Source organism: Poromitra crassiceps (genome assembly GCF_964638095.1).
Source record: "Poromitra crassiceps genome assembly, chromosome: 9".
Lineage (NCBI taxonomy): Eukaryota > Metazoa > Chordata > Actinopteri > Beryciformes > Melamphaidae > Poromitra > Poromitra crassiceps.
In genome coordinates, this window is record NC_139630.1 from 55774586 (window position 1) to 55792004 (window position 17419).

The following is a 17419-nucleotide window of genomic DNA, read 5'->3' on the forward strand; positions in this document are numbered from 1 at the left end:
CCCTTTTCAGCTGCAGAGCACGCCCCTACAGAGTACGCCCCTACAGAGCACGCCCCTACAGAGTACGCCTATGTACAGAGCATGTTATTTTTGTAGACACCAATAATGACTGCCCAGCAAAAGTAGTTTAAACTAGTAAATATATATATAGGCTATATAGGCCCGGGGGGCGTAATTTACAGTCTACCCACTTCTCCAGGGACCACTACACCACTGTGTACAGGAGTATGCAGAAATGGTTCTATTATACAGTCCATGGAACGGACCGAGACCCAGGCGAACCAGAGCGCGGTTTTAGAAACACCATAAACAGTAATATTTCCGACCAGTGAGAGGCAGCAATGTGCCGTAAGGCATCTAGTCTGCCGGAAAGCTTTCAGAAGAAGAAGAAGAAGAAAGTACGGACAAAGAGCATGGTACGGATATGACGCATACGGAAATACGGTCAATGTTGTCTTCCGCTGAGAAATTCACGTGGAGGTCCAGCGTGAAAACCATTTTGCTTGTAGAAGTACGGATAAAGACTGAAAATGACACAATTAGATGGAATAGTGTAAGTTTCCAATTCTGTCTCTTTGAAAAGTTGCTGTTTGTAAGTGGCCGTACATAACGCTACATGTCGCCAGAACTCTCTTGGCACTAACGTAGCGTTAACTCAGTTTGCTAAGTCTGCTAGCTAGCATTAGCAACATCAGTTGATTTGCTACGTGCTGCCTACGGTAGCTAGCGTTAACTAGTTAACAGCTAGGACCTAGCTAACTCACTGTTAGGTAGTTAGAAATTAGACTTTAATATAGCTAAGACATTCGTGCGAGGTTAAACACTGACTGAGCACCACTTTGAGGTTAAGTCCACCTGTTTTTGCAGAAATTATTTCATAGTCAGTGTCTACTGTCAAACTTGTGGCGTTACGAGCACAGATTGTTGTATTGTCAAACCATAAATTGATGTTCATATTGGTAGTTTGACCCACTGACCTACAGTATATTTTTGACCTCTGGGGTGATCACAAAAACCATAGCAAAAAAGCAACGATTGCTTTTAAATTCAATATCAGCAGTTCTAATTGCTTAATTGATGGCATACTGCCAGCACGTTGACTCAGCCATGTATAGTGTAGTAGTGTAGTAGCAGTCTGTCCTGCAACTGAAGTACTGTGTGAACCCAATGTTCTCATAATAATGACATGTGATTGCAGGCTTTGTAGCTTGGCCTATTGGGGCCTATTAGTAGATTACCACAGTGGATCTGAACCTTTTTGGGGCTTTTGGCTTTACCCCTTACAATGAATGAAATTATGTCTATTCACGAATCACAGCCCTATCACAGGCTGCACAAGTGGTGAACAGTTCTAGCCTGGGGAAACCCGCCTCCACCCGCAATGCAGACCTTAGGTTTAGGCGTGGGGTGTGGGAGAGGTTAGGGTTAGGGTCTGGGGGAGGTTAGGTTTAGGCGTGGAGGGTGGGAGAGGTTAGGTTTAGGGTTAGGGTCTGCGGGAAGTTAGGTTTAGGCGTGGTGGTGGGAGAGGTTAGGTTTAGGGTTAAGCGCCCGGCATGGTTTTGCGCAGCCACGACTTGGAGCCTTGGACGAGCGGCGACAGCGAGACTGTGCATACTCGAACGTAACTTGTCCAATACGTTATCGTGTCGTTTACCAAGAACTTGCAATCATGTCGGTGGGGGAACATTTTATTGTCCCTCCATTTCAAAACTCATTCCGGTGAGCCTGCAGAAGGCTTTGCTAGATGAGGGACAAGCACATTAAACGAGGAAATGGCATTTCCTCATTCCTCACAACAATGAATTGACGGCGCAGAGTCACATTTTCGACGAGCTGCACGCCCCCTGCGCCGAGAGGGCGCCCAGCTGCGGCGACCGCCTCGGCGCAGTCAGTGCCGCCGATTTCGCTCGAGCATAATTTGCGCTTTAGGGTCTGGGGGAGGTTAGGTTTAGGCGTGGGGGCTGGGAGAGCTTAGCTCCAGCCGGTCCCCCGACACGCTGCACACCGCCTCGCTCAGCTGATTCTGCTTGTGGGCTATCGGCACTGCGGACTGTCGGCACTGCGGTCTGTCGGCACATAGACGCGGCACCGCCTCCACGTGACCTCTGTGCTATCAGTCACGAAAAAACGTACTACAGGCATAGCCTGTGACGTCACGTTGAAGGCTGGGTTTACCCAGTCTTAAAACAAATAAATATCTGACAAGCAGAAATTTGAGAGAGAGAAACATATTACATCATAAAAAATAATGTATTTGGTATAGTGGATTTTTTCTTCTTCCAATAGATAGTCGGTCTGTGTTGGGAACGCCCACAAAACGTTACCTCTAGTAGTGTTGTGTCAGTAGGGCATGGGGGAAACCCAACAATATATCTCAATGAGCTGACTCACCAGTAGAAGGTGCTGACTCACCAGTAGCAGGTGCTGACTCACCAGTAGAAGGTGCTGCGGCTCTACAAGAAGTTCCCTCCACATGCATCTTCAGGTCAATCAACGTGGCGTGTTCCAATAACATCTACCAGCCCAATGTGTCCCCTGTCTGCGAGACTAGGGCTGGGCTAGCAGCTAAATGCTAATTGTGCTGCCTGGAGAGATGGCCCCACGCTGACCCATATGATGAGATATTATCGCCTGAATGTATCCCATAAATCATCCCAGGAGGACTCCAAGGTTGAGAGCCATTGGTTTAACAAATTAATTTTATTCCAAAATATAAACTAAATAGCATAACCATATTTAAAGGCATTCCCTGAGAACTGATGCCAGGTTTACAACAGTTTAATTTGAACCCTGTTTTATTCTGTGATTCTGATGACAGAGATTTTGATCTCAGTGGGACTCACCTGGTTGAATCTAAGGATAAATAAAATAAAAAAATCTTTCTTGGTGGCACTCTGCTATAGAGAACTTGTTGTTTGTGTCCTCAGAAAACCGAAGACGAAACGCTCCAAGCGTTTCCTGGAAGGCAGAGCACCGAAGCTGGCAGAAGACGCAAAGAATGCTATGATCATGAAGGGGGGAAACAGCAGTGAAACTGTCACCCAGGCCCTGAAGGACATTGTAAGTAACCAGAGGAGTCGTGATTGACCTCATTCTTCTTTACAGCTTGGCATTAGCCAGTATGTAGCCTAAATGTTATTATTCAATTATGACCAAGATGTTATTTATAAAAAAGGAAAAGTTGAAAGTTGCATCAAAATCTAATTTTACGAACTTCCAGGTGCGAAAGACATTGAACATGCCCACATCTTACTGTGTTTTCCTGGAATAGTTCTTTCATTCACATTTTATTCAAATTGGAATTTCTGAAAATATTGAAAATCATGTTTCATTATTTTGAAAGAGCAGATGCTGCTTCTCATTTTGACTCCCACTGTAAAGAAAGTAAATGCAGGGTGTCTGGGTAGTGTAGTAGAGGTAAACAAGCACTCGCCGTACCACTGCAGAGACCCCAGTTGACCCCAGTCAATCCCCGGTAGCGGTAATTCCGGTGTAGGCACGGATTCACCTCGCCCTACAGAATCTGCTCGCCCTACAGAATCTGCTCGCCCTACAGAATCTGCTCGCCCTACAGAATCTGTTCGCCCTACAGAATCTGCTCGCCCTACAGAATCTGTTCGCCCTACAGAATCTGCTCGCCCTACAGAATCTGTTCGCCCTACAGAATCTGCTCGCCCTACAGAATCTGTTCGCCCTACAGAATCTGCTCGCCCTACAGAATCTGTTCGCCCTACCGCAAGTGCTCGGGGTCCAAAACGGGGTCTAACCCTAACCCCTAACCCTAACCCTGATTCATATTTTTTATGTCAATAAAGTCTGATAACATCAGTATCTTAGCATTAGCTTGTTAGCTAATCTAAAGCTGTTGGCCACGTTAATCCCACCACGTGCCCAACGTACAGCCAATCAAATGCCTATCCGAGCAGATATTGAAGGTGAGCCATTTCTGCACCGACACCGGCTTGGTCAGACGTTCCTACAGACACAATTGGCCGTGTCTGCGGGTGGGAAGACATTGGGGTAGGAGTCCTGGTCACTGCACCAGCGCCTCCTCTGGTCAGTCGGGGGGCCTGTTCGGGGGGGTATCGTGATCCTCCCACGTGCTACATCCTGCCGGTGAAACTCCCCGCTGTCAGGTGAAAAGTAAGAAGTGCCTGGTGACTCACTGCACATGTATCAGAGAGAGCAGGTGCTGGTCTACGGCTCTCCCCAGATCAGCACAGCATAGGAGGTGGAGCAATGACCTGGACAGCAGGGGGAATTGGCCAAGTAGAATTGGCGTCAAAATGGATGGAAATCAGAAGGGGGGGGGGGATTGAAAGCAGTAACGTCTCTACCGGCAGGATTATAAAGACACAGACTGAAACTTCCAACGGGTACGACAGATGATATACGGGCATATTTAACATAGATAGTTCATATTTTGATATTTGCAGTCTGTTTTTGAAACTCGTCATTTGTCGCCAACACTATGCCAGCTATTTGATTGTATAATTTAGCTTTATCCTAGACAATATCAGCCGTGGGAATAAGTCAAATAAGTATAATTTGAAATGCAGCTGCGGCTTAAAGCCCAACAGTAAGTTAGTGCGTAGCCTTATATAGTATTGTGTGGGAAAGGCATTAACAACAAACATTTTTGTACCGGTGATGCTTCAACACATACTGTCATGTGCTGATATGACATACAAGAATCATGTTGTATCAATTAAACGATATTTTTGGAAGTCTGTGAACCTGTTATGAACCCGGTTTGAATCAGGAATTAACAGGCCAGCATCAATTTGGTCTCTGTTGTTGCTGTTAAATCTGCTCTGGCATCTTTAGACTTTAGTGACCCCAAGTGGCAGCAAGGGTACACCTGTTTGAATTTAAATTATGAATGTTTGAACTTTGAAGGACCTCTTTACACCAAAATCATGTAATGTGACCGTACTGACACCTAAATATCATTTGGCCAAATCTAGCAAACATTATGTTGTCTCAGTTCGCAGGGACCCTCTTCTCTGCTTTTTGATTGAGACTGATAAGTTTGCCGTTTTAAATATCATTCATCTAGGAAAGGGTTAAAAGACTTATCAAGGGCCTAAAGCTTAATTTATGCTTCATCGCGTGACACTTTTGAAACTGTCTCTTGACAGATATGACAGGTTTTTTTCTGTCTCTTCCAATGTCATACCTGTCAAGAGACAGTTTCAAAAGTGTCACGCGACGAAGCATAAATTAAGCTTTAGACAGCAGCTGTTCAGGAAGACGAGAGCATTTCTCAGGCTTTTCCCCACCTAACCGCTGACCAAGCCCATTCCCCCAAAGTTAGTCCACTGTGAGATGATTGTTGCCTGGGTCCAGACCTTCACACCATGAGATGATTGTTGCCTGGGTCCAGGGTCCTTCAAATCCGCCCACTCCACTGCATTGAGTTTTGACTGCTTCTGGTCTGCCATCGTGACATGCAACAGCAATTTCTTCGGTTGAACAAATGAATAACCAATCAGCGACGAGGACGACTAATGACTAGCCAATCAGCATCACTAAACATCGCAATGAGCAGAACTAAGCCATTGTCAAGCGGTTGTCAAGTGCGCCAAGGAGTAATACAGTAATAATAAAAACAATGGCGGCCGCTGCCACCTTCTATCGGGGCTGTTTGAAATCGATTTAAAAGTACCAATTACTTATTAAATCCGAACAACACTCTGCTTCGAAGGCATTTATTCAAACAGGAGATGTTTTTTCTTCTTCTTTTCTTCGTTCTTCCGACTGGATTAACTAACGCTAGATTCAGCTCTCTGGTGATTGGTTACGGAAAATGGAATTCCCCTGTGGGATACACCTCATAGAAATCGGTTAAACTGGGGTCAATCTCAGACTAGAAGATGAAAATTAGTGTAACGAGTTAACTATTCAGTCTGATATCAGGCTAAAATGATTGAGATTAAATGACAAATGGTGATTCAGTGGTGGAATCGTGTACATCTGAACGTAAAATCCTTGTCTCCCACAGTATGCCCTGAAGAAGCCAAGTGCTGTGCTGTACAAGAAGTAAGTAAATTCATATTTCACCCGGTGATGATTCATGAAAACCTGATGAAACCGCTCTTCTCCATTAACCCATTGATACCTGATGCAGCATTTGAGGGATATACACGCAAATGCTGCATCAGGTATCAATGGGTTAAAAGTAATTGAGAGAGATTTTTTCTTTAATTCTGCTGTCCCACAGAAAATTTAAAATGATTAAATTACTGACTAAAGTTACAAATCAGATGCAGGTAAGATGAAAGATTCCTGCAGATTCATGTGAATTATGGTTTCACTCGGCTAAAGTACAGTCTCATCTATATCTATAGACGGTTTTCACCAGAGCGCAACCCCACAGCACTTCCTTTTTCTCAGCATTCGGCAAACTGCAGAAATATTCACTCGACATCGTTACTTTTGTTTTCGCCGCTCAGCTGTATAGACGGTTTTCACGGAATGGTCAGTCCTGCACTTGAATGTTTTTTTTTCTTTTATGTCCATAGCAAACACTGCAACAGGAAGTGAGCGGGGGTTCGATTTAGAATGTTTTTGTTGTCAAGTTAAAACCGTCTATAGTGGTTGTCAAAGAAGTTACGTGAGGATAAAGTTGGTTGTCTTTTGTTCTTTTCAGGAAGAACATAACCCGGCCCTTTGAGGATTCCACGTCGCTGGTCAGTTCATCCAAAATACTTGGTTATGTTTCGATTTGTCTGCATACTTTCTAGTTTTATCCCTCACCTCTTAAAAATCTTTTTTCCTCCAGGAATTTTTCTCCAAGAAGACTGACTGCTCTCTGTTTCTGTTTGGCTCGCACAACAAGAAACGGCCAAACAATCTCATATTTGGTAAGTCGGCTAGTCGGCTACGGTACTTTTATTCTCACATGCGCACACCCACTTCCTGTCTCTCCTGACTCAAAATGTCAACCCACAACCACACCCACATTCACTTACAAGAGGTCAACACTCGCCCATGAGACACACACATAGTCATCCATCCGTGCACAGGCGCCTCTGCTCTTTTCATGTCATCTTTGCAGAGTTTGCATCAGTCTAGTTACTGACAACACCATTTTCTCTGTATGAGATATGAGTGAAGGGGAAATCATTTCAGAATACGGTAATTTAATTTGTACAGAATAACTGTAACCCTGACACATCACAAATAAGTCAGCACAGCCACAGACAAGCTGTACCTGAAAATGTGATGACTATTACAAGTGACACATTTCAAATTCTATTTTAAATCCGCTTTATTGGCGTGACAGGAAAGAGACCTCTATTGCCAAAGCAACACAGTGCTTCTGCTTCAGTTGTAGTAGCATTACAAATAATAGCCAATAGTTTTGTATTTTGTGGTTTGATGTGGTTCTCAAACCTTGTTGGTTTCAGTAGCCCCTTTCCCTTATTTCTGAATCCAAGTACCCCCTGTACCCGACTACAACTTTTTGCTTAGAAAACTGCAAGAGAAAACTAGCATAATGATGCAATGAATCAGCTTTATTATCAGACACAAGGTCCATAGAAAAGACATAAACAATTAAAAGAACACACCAAAACTCAGTACAACTATAAATGGCACTTATACCAAAAATTCCACATCTGTGATTGGTATCTCACAGCACTGATACCAGGATTGGTCAGCAGCATGATAATGGAATTCTGAGAAACATCCAGACACAAATACATTTACACATCACATTTCTTAAGAGCATTACAAAACAGTTGTCTTGCACTACTCCACCTGGGTTTTTTCAGCAATATCCTCATACAATCATTGTAAGCGACCGACCTGAAGTTTGAGAAGGCTAGCTTTTTATACTTAACCCACAAGGGGGCAGTGTAAATAGGGTTACAGTAGGTCCTAAATAGATTAATCTTTACAACATCAGAACAAGAGTGGGATTTCCTTACCAACATGTTAGCCTGAGCATATAACATACACTGCTGTCTGTACATGTCATCATCATCAGACATTTGATCTGTAATAAAGTGACCCAGATATTTTTTTTATCACAGACAGATAGAACATTCTCTGACAAATGAATGAATGATAACCCACCTTTTGAATAATATAACATAACATGACAAAATAAGAAATGGAGTGAAAGAGTAGCAATTACTCCCTCATGAGCATTTATCTTCATAATTCTTAAATTTGTACATTTCACTGTAGAATTAGATATATACCGTAATTTCCGCACTATAAGCCGCACCGGAGTATAAGCCGCAGCAGCAAAATTGCCTGTTTGTTACATATATAAGCCGCACCGGACTATAAGCCGCGGGTGTTTTAATGTTTTTTTTTTTTTTTTTTTTTTTTTTTTTTGTGTTTTAATGTTTAATTACCATATGTAAGGGTTCATGCACAGAGGGGATTGTCGGGAAAGAGATGGCTGTTTGAGGAAGCTCCCATTTATTAACATTTCAACAAAACAACATAACACAACACCACCTGTGTTTTTTTTTACAGTGCACACAGTGTCCGCGGTGTGGTGAAAAGAGGGCAAGAGAGGAAATTAAAACAGAAGTGGATTTATAGTTAGAAAGAGTGCTAAAAAAGAGAGAATTCCGTTTTTTTTTTTTTTTTTTTTCTGAAAAAATCCATAGATAAGCCGCACCGTTATATAAGCCGCAGGGCCAAAAAACGGGGAAAAAGCCGCGGCTTATAGTCCGAAATTTACGGTATATAGATATAGATATATATATATGCCCCTATAACTATAAGTTTGATTGCACTACCATCCTTGTTTCTCCACATGTCTGCTACATTATAGCAATGTGTATTTTATGTAGTTTTAAGACAAATCACTCCTTTGTCCTCTCATGCACGCACACACACACGCGAGCACACACACACACGCACACACACACACACACGAGCGAACACATGATCTCCTGGCAGAGATAAAAAATGACTCACATCGGCCGATATATATATGATTGCCAATATATGGTGCATCCCTTATCATCATTGTTTCCTCTGGTTTCCATTTGCAGGTCGTATGTTCGACTTCCATGTGCTTGACATGATTGAGCTTGGCATTGAGAAGTACGTCTCACTGAGCGAGATTAAGGTAACTGTTCCAGTGGTTTTGTTCAAGCCATTGTTGCTGGGAAATGTGATTTGCATGCAGAGATTAAAAGCACAGCCAGTAACGAACGATACCCCATGTAGATAAATGCCAGCGAAGAGGCAGTTCAGGTCAGAGAGGGAGGCGATCGCTCATTACAGCGGGGAAAATAAATGCTTATCGGTGCAGGATGCAAAGTTGTGCAACGCACACGGTCATCATTTCAGTTTCAGCATTTGAGTTTTGTAACGTAGAATTGACAGTTGACTTGACTTGCTATCTGACTACTGTGATGAGAGTTGGGTTTAAAGGTACCACCAAGGTTGTTATAGTAAACCAAGATGAAAATCAGGTGTTCAACAACATGGTCCTAAACCGAAATGGAAATAAGGATAAGAACTACAATAAATGTCAACTATGTTAGGTTTTTGTCTTTTGCAGTGTAAAAAAGAATGCATTCTGGGAAGATAATTTGAACGCATTGAAGACAAATTGAAAAATGTGATGTATTGTTTTGTAAGAATATATGAATGGATGTACAGTACAGTACTTGTCATTTGTAAACATACAAAATACCCTGAACTCTGAACTTATATCATTATAATTAGAAAATATATATAAAACCCGTATCAGAAATACTAAAACTGAAACTAAATATAAACTAAAACCGCCGAGCTGCTTTCTATGGGCAGATTGGAGTTTTTCAGACCGTCGTCTTCACTATTTTGACCCTGGTGTTTCACGTCAATGAGTATTCTTCCTTTTTCTACTATTGTCACGCCCAGGAGTTTGCCACCTGGAGGTGCGCACCGTTTATAGCGTGAATAGGGCTTTATATAATTTATATACATTTTCTTTATGTGAATGAACAATTTGACATGAGCAAGAAGTATTGACGTAGTTTGCAAGACTTGCCTGGTTTCACTATTAGTTTGCCACCAAGTGACACTTCCTCTGTAATCACAGGTGGCGATTGCATCACGGTGCCTTAAATTCAGCTGTGCTCTGAATCTGGCAAATTGCCAGTGAGTTTAAAGGGAGGTTTGCCCTTCGCTTAGAAAACAAACCTTAGGCAACAAAGAAACATCAAGGTGTTGTCGGACGGGATGCCATCTATCTTATCTTATCATCGATCATCTATCGTATCTTAACATCCTCTACCGGCTCGCCCCAAGGCTGTGTTTTATCTGCTTTCTTGTATATTCTATACACCAACGACTGTCGCAGCCGTTTCGCCAACAGATTCATCGTCAAGTATGCTGACGATTCTGTCGTCGTCAGTCAGAATATGGGCTGCTTCCTTCCGGGCTCCGCCTTTGTGCCCCCATAGTTAAAGAGAACAGATACAGAAATTCCTTTGTGCCTGTCTCTATCAGAGCGATGAACGCTGCTGGGGTACAAATGTAATGTCTCCCCATCTGCCGTTGCTGTTATTTTATTTATTTTATCCTTTTATCCTTAGGGGTACGGTACAGTACATCAGTATATTTATATACTTTCTCTGCCCTTTGGTCTGGACCGTGGTTTCCCTTTGTGCTTTGATACAATGATACATTGTAGCTCTTTCTTGTAATATAAATGTGCCGAGAGTCAAGGCAGTCACTCGCCACACTGCACTTTGCTACTGTGCACCTTATCTACTGTGCACTTTAGATCGCTGCTACTGTTTCATATTTGCACTTTAACTGTTGTGCTGCACTTTAAACTGCTGCTCTAGACTGTTCTTATAATGTTTTTATTTGTCTTATTTGTTTTTATGTATGTACTTTGTATTACGCCTTTTGCAACCCAAATTGCCCTTTTGGGACACTTAATAAATCTTGAATCTTGAATGTTGAATCCATGTTACCCTGCTGTCTTCCAGTCCTTCTCGTCTCTACTTTTTATCTCAAATAAACAAAGATCTTTACCAAATGAAACCTATTACATACAATTATTATGTTTCTAGAGTTTATGGACGAGCTGCTTATGTTCACAAATAACGAACTGCTGAATAGTTGGCGAACCACGTGAATTCTGTTTTTACAACGATTGACCGTCTGTTTCTCTTTTGAATTGTAGATCAGTAAATGTGCAGAGGGAACCAAACCGATGCTCGTGTTTGCAGGCGAGGCTTTCGACACGGAAAACGAGCACAAACGCCTCAAGAGTATCCTCATAGGTTTGTGCTCATGTCACTCAGCGATTAGATGAAACTGTCAACTGACACTTTTGCTTCTACTGATCTCTCCGTCTTTGTTTTCAGACTTCTTCAGAGGTCCCACTGTGTCTGCAGTGCGTCTGGCTGGTTTAGAGCATGTTCTTCACTTCACCGCGCTGGACGGCAAAATCTACATGCGTAGCTACAGGTACAGAAACAAAAAAAACATGTTTGTGGGGTGGGGGGGGGGGGTCATCACAATACGACACTGCACGTCCTCAGGTCCCCACCAACACACCCGCCAAGTTTGAAGACGATCGGACAAACGGTTCTTGAGCTATGCAAAGGACACAGAGATTCCTGGAATCAGTAGATGGATAGTAAATAGTCCCTGGGGTTTTCCCTGATTTATGTGGCATATTTACCCGTTTTTCCTCGCTAAACATCTTAGTAACACATACTTGACCCTCTTCTCTTACTACAGGAACAGCAAGAGATGTACTGTAAGCTCTCTGTTAAAGAAACTACAGGAACAGCAAGAGATGTACTGTAAGCTCTCTGTTAAAGAAACTACAGGAACAGCAAGAGATGTACTGTAAGCTCTCTGTTAAAGAAACTACAGGAACAGCAAGAGATGTACTGTAAGCTCTCTGTTAAAGAAACTACAGGAACAGCAAGAGATGTACTGTAAGCTCTCTGTTAAAGAAACTACAGGAGCAGGAAGTGATGTAACATGTCATTGCAGGTCTCTGTTAAAGAAGTCCGGCTGCCGGACGCCGCGGATCGAGCTGGAGGAGATTGGGCCTTCCTTGGACTTGGTGTTGAGGAGAACACACCTGGCTTCAGACGACTTGTACAAGACGGCTCACAGGCAGCCCAAGGCTCTGAAGGTAAGGAATACCTGCTTCCCAAAGTCCTCCTCTGATGAAAGGTGGAAATCGCTACTCAAATCAGCACAGAAATAGGCCTTTTTCACAGCGGTCATTTTGTATCTACAAGGCAGGAATTAACACGGGTGCACCAAAACACTCATTCGGCCAGTGATTCCCAAACTGTGGGCTGTGGCCCACTAGTGGGCCGTGGAGCTGCTGCAGGTGGCGGGCGAGTGGTCTGCAAACACTCTCGATTTTCGCGGGCAATCAAATGGCTGTAGCAGGGTCATTTTTAAAGCTACAGTGGAGATCCTGTTATCAGAAGAAACTAGAAGACCTAAGGCATACTACCACCATACTATGCTAGCTTGTCGGGAAGGGGGCTACGCTCCAAACGTAGGTTATATTTGGGTAAGGGAAAACTTTCCTCTCAGCTCAATTTCTGAATGAAAAATTGGTTCAGTGGGTACCCTCGAGTCTCCCCTTTACAGATAAGGTAGCATTTTTCACAGCCTAAATAGCATTAATAGCTTGTGGATTGATTTCTTCTGCTGTTCTTGCTCATCACATTTTGTCTCAACAGATGTGTTATGCATGCAAATACTTCTGATGAGTAAGGGGGGGAGAAAATGTTGGCAATCTGCTTTTGGGTATTTTGCTGAAATGTTTTTGTATGTGGATGAATTATTAATTTCCCTTATGCCTAAGTTCACATGCTGTGTTGATGAAATAAAAAATATAATATAATATAAAAAACATATAGGGAAATACATCATCTTACTCTCGTGTGTTGGTTAGAGTTGTGATTAAAGGGTTGGGTGGGCCCCGGAAGATTTTCAGTTTTCAAAGTTGGCCGCAGCATTCTTAAATTTGGGAACCCCTGAATTAGGGTTTCCAACTTCCAGTCCATTTAGGTGTTCCAGTGCTGGGGCCCTAATTAATGAGTTGGTTGCACCTGTGAATACCCTGCCTTTTAGACACAAAATGGCAGCTGTGGAAAAGGCCCATGCCCTTACAAATCACAGTCCAGTCGCCAAAATAAAATGTTTGCATTGTAGGTTTCTAAATTAGAATCCACGGAAATGTAAAAGTAACTTTTCTGAACAAAAATATGTTGCATATTTCTAGATATGTGAATATTAACGTTATATGTAATGTCAGTCTAATAATCGTGTATAAGATTAATATTCATGTTCATGACTCATGTTTAAGTACGTGGCAGCCACCTAAGGGAGTAGGGTTTGGATTGGCGTACCTGTATAGTCTCGCTGGCCAGCCTCCCCCACTTCCGTGAGAGGAGTCTGGCTGCATGGGAACAGTCTGCTGGCATAAGCCCTCCCCTGCTCTACAGCTGCTCTCCCATTGGAGGTGTCCATTTCAGTCGTCGCCGGATTTCCGCTCCCCGCTTACAAGCTCTGTCATTGGCTCCTGACCATGTCAATCAGAGCGGCTTCCGTTCCCGGCCCCTGAAGTGAAAACAACGGCACGCTAACTGGCTAGCAAGCTAACGGAAGAAACCTACATGCTAGCTCGTTGCTACACGCTCAAAATGGCAAGTTGGATTGTTGGAAACTATTTTCCAAAGGCACTACCGATAAGCGCAATTCCAGAATGGTGACCAGCGCTGCCAGACTCTCCTCACGGAAGGGAGGGGAGGCTGCCTAGCGAGACTAGCATACCTGTAGCGTCCCCGCCTTACAAGCAAGAGAGCGCCAGTTCAATTCCCGAGCGAGGCACGTCGAGTTTTTACTTGCGGTTTTAACCCCAACCCAAATCATAACCCTAACCTTAACCAAGTTGCTTTGTTGCCTAAACTTAACCAAGTAGTTTTACTTGCTTAAACATAACAGAGTTGTTTTACTTGCCTAAACCAAAGTTGTTTTATTTGCATTTAACGAAAGGCAGTGAGGTTTTCAACTCCAGTTTTGTTTGAAAATTTACGTTGACATTGTACATGTAAAATGCTACGTTTTAAACATGTTATGCAACATATTTTGGTTCAGAAATGTTCATATTTTACATTTCCGTGGATTCCAAAAACGTACAACACCGACGGTTTATTCTGGCGATTGGGGTGAAAAATCTGATAGATAAAAAAGAAAGAAAGAAAGAAAAAGTGAATTTGTTAACCTGACATACGGTCCCTAACGCTTCTCTCTTCTGCTCTTTCAGCCCAAGAAAAAGAAGAACATTTCCCACGATGTCTTCGGCACCAAGTTTGGCCGGCTGCACATGCAGAAGCAAGATCTGTCCAAGCTGCAGACACGCAAGGTGAAGGCCCTGAAGAAGAGGAGGGGGGAGGTGGTGGCGGCTGAGGAGGAGGGACAGGCACCCAAAGTGCCCAAAGTGGAGAGTTGAAGGCCTCACTGGGGGAACGTGGACTCAACAACGCACCATCTATATTCATCACCTTCTTCATGGGATAGTCACCTCTTTGTTAGACAGACCATGTGCCGGACGGTCATACCAAAGACCTGACATGTGAGTTGCCATCAGGCAAACAGGATGCATTTCTCGTATTCTCTTTCTTTCCTGCTTTTTTCCTCTCTTCATGTGACATACAGATTGTTCTTTGTCTTCGGCGTCAGGAAACTCAGTTCTCTGGTAAAAAAGCCTTACAACTTTTGGCAAATTTTCGTCCACACAAATGTTTTCTAGATGGCAGCAATATAGTACAGTTTATCTTGAGCTTTAATTCCACGGAAGCATGATTTTTGTTTTTTATGTCATTTCATGTGCTCTTTTAAAATTATTTTGCTGTTGTCCCCAAGACTTTGTTGTTTTGGAACATTTAGTCAGTTTTGTCAAATGCTAATTAAATTTCCTGTTTTGCCAGACGTGGAGGCTGTTTACCATTTGAATAAGATGTATAAAAGAATGTTTTACATGTGTATAATGTACCATGTTTCTCAGAATAAAAATAACTATTCAAATACAGACAGTGGATTTGACCCTTTTGTAGTTTTTGAATGTGTAGTAGTATTTACAACTGGCACTAACATGCGTTTCCTGTGATCAGATTGCACTCTGATAGTGCTTGACCACATTAACCTGATTTCATTTACATCTGGTATTAATATGTGTCTCCAGTGTGTCCACATGGAGTTCCGATTGTGATCAGTTCAGGCAAGCGCCATTGAATAGAGCGGCAGAAAAACACCGGTGACTGCTGTTGTATGTGGATTGAGAGGACGCATTGCATTTACACTTGTGTTCAATGTGGTCACATTGCGTCCCTGACCACCTCCGGAGGTGGTGTGACCGATCAGATTGCAATCCATCCTCAATGTGTCTTTGGGGCGTTTACACCTGTACTTTCATGTGGTCAAGCACTATCCAATTGCAATCTGATCACAGAAAACACATATTAATAGCAGTACCAGGTAAGCTATAAATGGCCTCTAAGTCTTTTTATTGGGAATTTTTGGCCAGTTAAAAGGTAGGCCTATATAATTTAGAATTACTCTATAGGCAAAACAAAAACTCATTCCCTGAAGTTCATTATTCAATATCATAGTATATGTGCCTTCTTGTTGTCCAACAGAGACTACCTGCAATACCTAAAACATAATAATTAGTCTTTAGTTTGTCCTGTCAATAATTTGGTAAGAGGTGTCAGTTATTTCAAAAGTTGGGATACCTCACTAAAACTTTACGCACAACCACAAGAGGTCCCTAGTTGATCTAAAAAGTAAAACAGTTTCCACAATAATCACTTCACACTTTTATCACAACGATGAATGGAATTTACCTTCAGCAAGAAGTCAATTAGTTTATGACTGACTTACAATTCTAATTAGCAAACTATTTCACTAATTTAGCAATGTCATGTCTGATTATTTTCACTCAAATCCCATTTACAGACTATCTGATAAAATTATTAATTCACTAGGTGTCCAGATATTCAAGAAATCACTTGCATTCCTTGTTTATTAAATCCTAAACAGCATTTAAAGCAGACCACACAGCTCTAAATCTATCTAGGCTGTATGTATGCTATATAAACAGTGTATTTTTTTTATAAAGTTTGATTCGTCTGCGATTTTTACACAAGTATAATACAATTCCTCTTGTGACAGATGATCGTTCATAAGAGGAATTGGATTAGTGATCTGTCACAGATATATAGCCTAGACAAAAATATCCTATATTCTCAGGATTTGGGTTTGAGAGACAAAATCCCAGTGGGGTTCCCACTCTGTGGACATAATGTGAACTAATAGGGGTCCTCCTTGATATGAAAAAGGTTGAGCATCACAGTCATATGTAGCCTATCACTATAATAGCCTATTACTGGGTTTGCTGAGAGTCTTTATAGTATATCATTAAAATGTAGGATTAGGCTACAGATTTAGTTATTCATATGGTTGAACTCCATAGATCCATCCAGAGATGGGGACTTGGACTTGAGACTTGGACTTGAGTCGGACCTAAGTCACACACACAGTGACTTGAGACTTGACTTAAGACTCGTCCTCAAAGACTTGAGACTTCTCTTGGACTTGAAGGTTTGGGACTTGTGAGCAATCTTTATTTTTCTTTCTTTATTATTATTATTATTTTTATTTATTTATTTTTATTTTTTTGTATGTGTGTGTGTGTGTGCGTTAACATTAAGGAAATGTCTGCTAATGTCATCTCTAATCATTGCTGATACTGTATTCTAATAGATAAGGAGTGAGGATATAGTGAGACAGTACATGCTTTGAATCACTTAGTTTTATCTCCCCCTATTTATTTATACAGTCTGTTTTATCTATGCAGTGTTCTAAACAGACCGGATGGCATGCAGCAGATGATAGAACGCTCATCCATAGGGACTTGAGACTTGACTTGGAGTTGCCCCTCAAAGACTTGAGACTTGACTTGGACTTGTGACCAAAGACTTGAGACGACTTGGACTTGCAAAAAATGACTTCTGAATCATGCAATGAAAATAAAATTAATGCGGCAATAATTACATGTTTATTATTTCAATGCTGCGTCGTCATGGGCGGGACCCTGCTTAATGTCGCGTAGCCCCGCCCCTCCGCGCTGTCTATTTATACGACGTTGCCACAGCAGCAGTTTGACAGCTAGTAGGGACAGAGCGGGACAGAGTCGATGACACAGAGCCACCGCCACTACTATTATTATTACTGCACCTGAATGGATGCAACTTCAACAGAACAGTCCAAACCCAGATATCGCTGCAGTTCTTCTTCTTCGTTTTCCTTTTTTTTTTTTGCCCCTCCAGTCAGTCACTGCATTTCTCCAGACACATCTGCTGCATATTCAATTCACACCTTTTTTTCCCCCTGACTCACAAAAACA

At 42.2% G+C, this 17419-nt stretch overlaps 1 protein-coding gene across 1 annotated transcript; it reads left to right on the plus strand.

Annotated features, from left to right (window-relative positions):
- The first annotated feature begins 432 nt into the window (after positions 1-432).
- On the plus strand, positions 433-15037 carry rpf2 (ribosome production factor 2 homolog). Its single transcript, XM_083643757.1, has 10 exons — positions 433-553; positions 2928-3060; positions 6005-6042; positions 6653-6692; positions 6785-6866; positions 9021-9097; positions 11156-11255; positions 11340-11442; positions 11980-12124; positions 14279-15037. The coding sequence occupies exons 1-10, from the start codon at positions 531-533 to the stop codon at positions 14462-14464; spliced, it is 927 nt and encodes a 308-aa protein (XP_083499883.1). The 5' UTR covers positions 433-530; the 3' UTR covers positions 14465-15037.
- The last annotated feature ends 2382 nt before the right edge of the window (positions 15038-17419 follow it).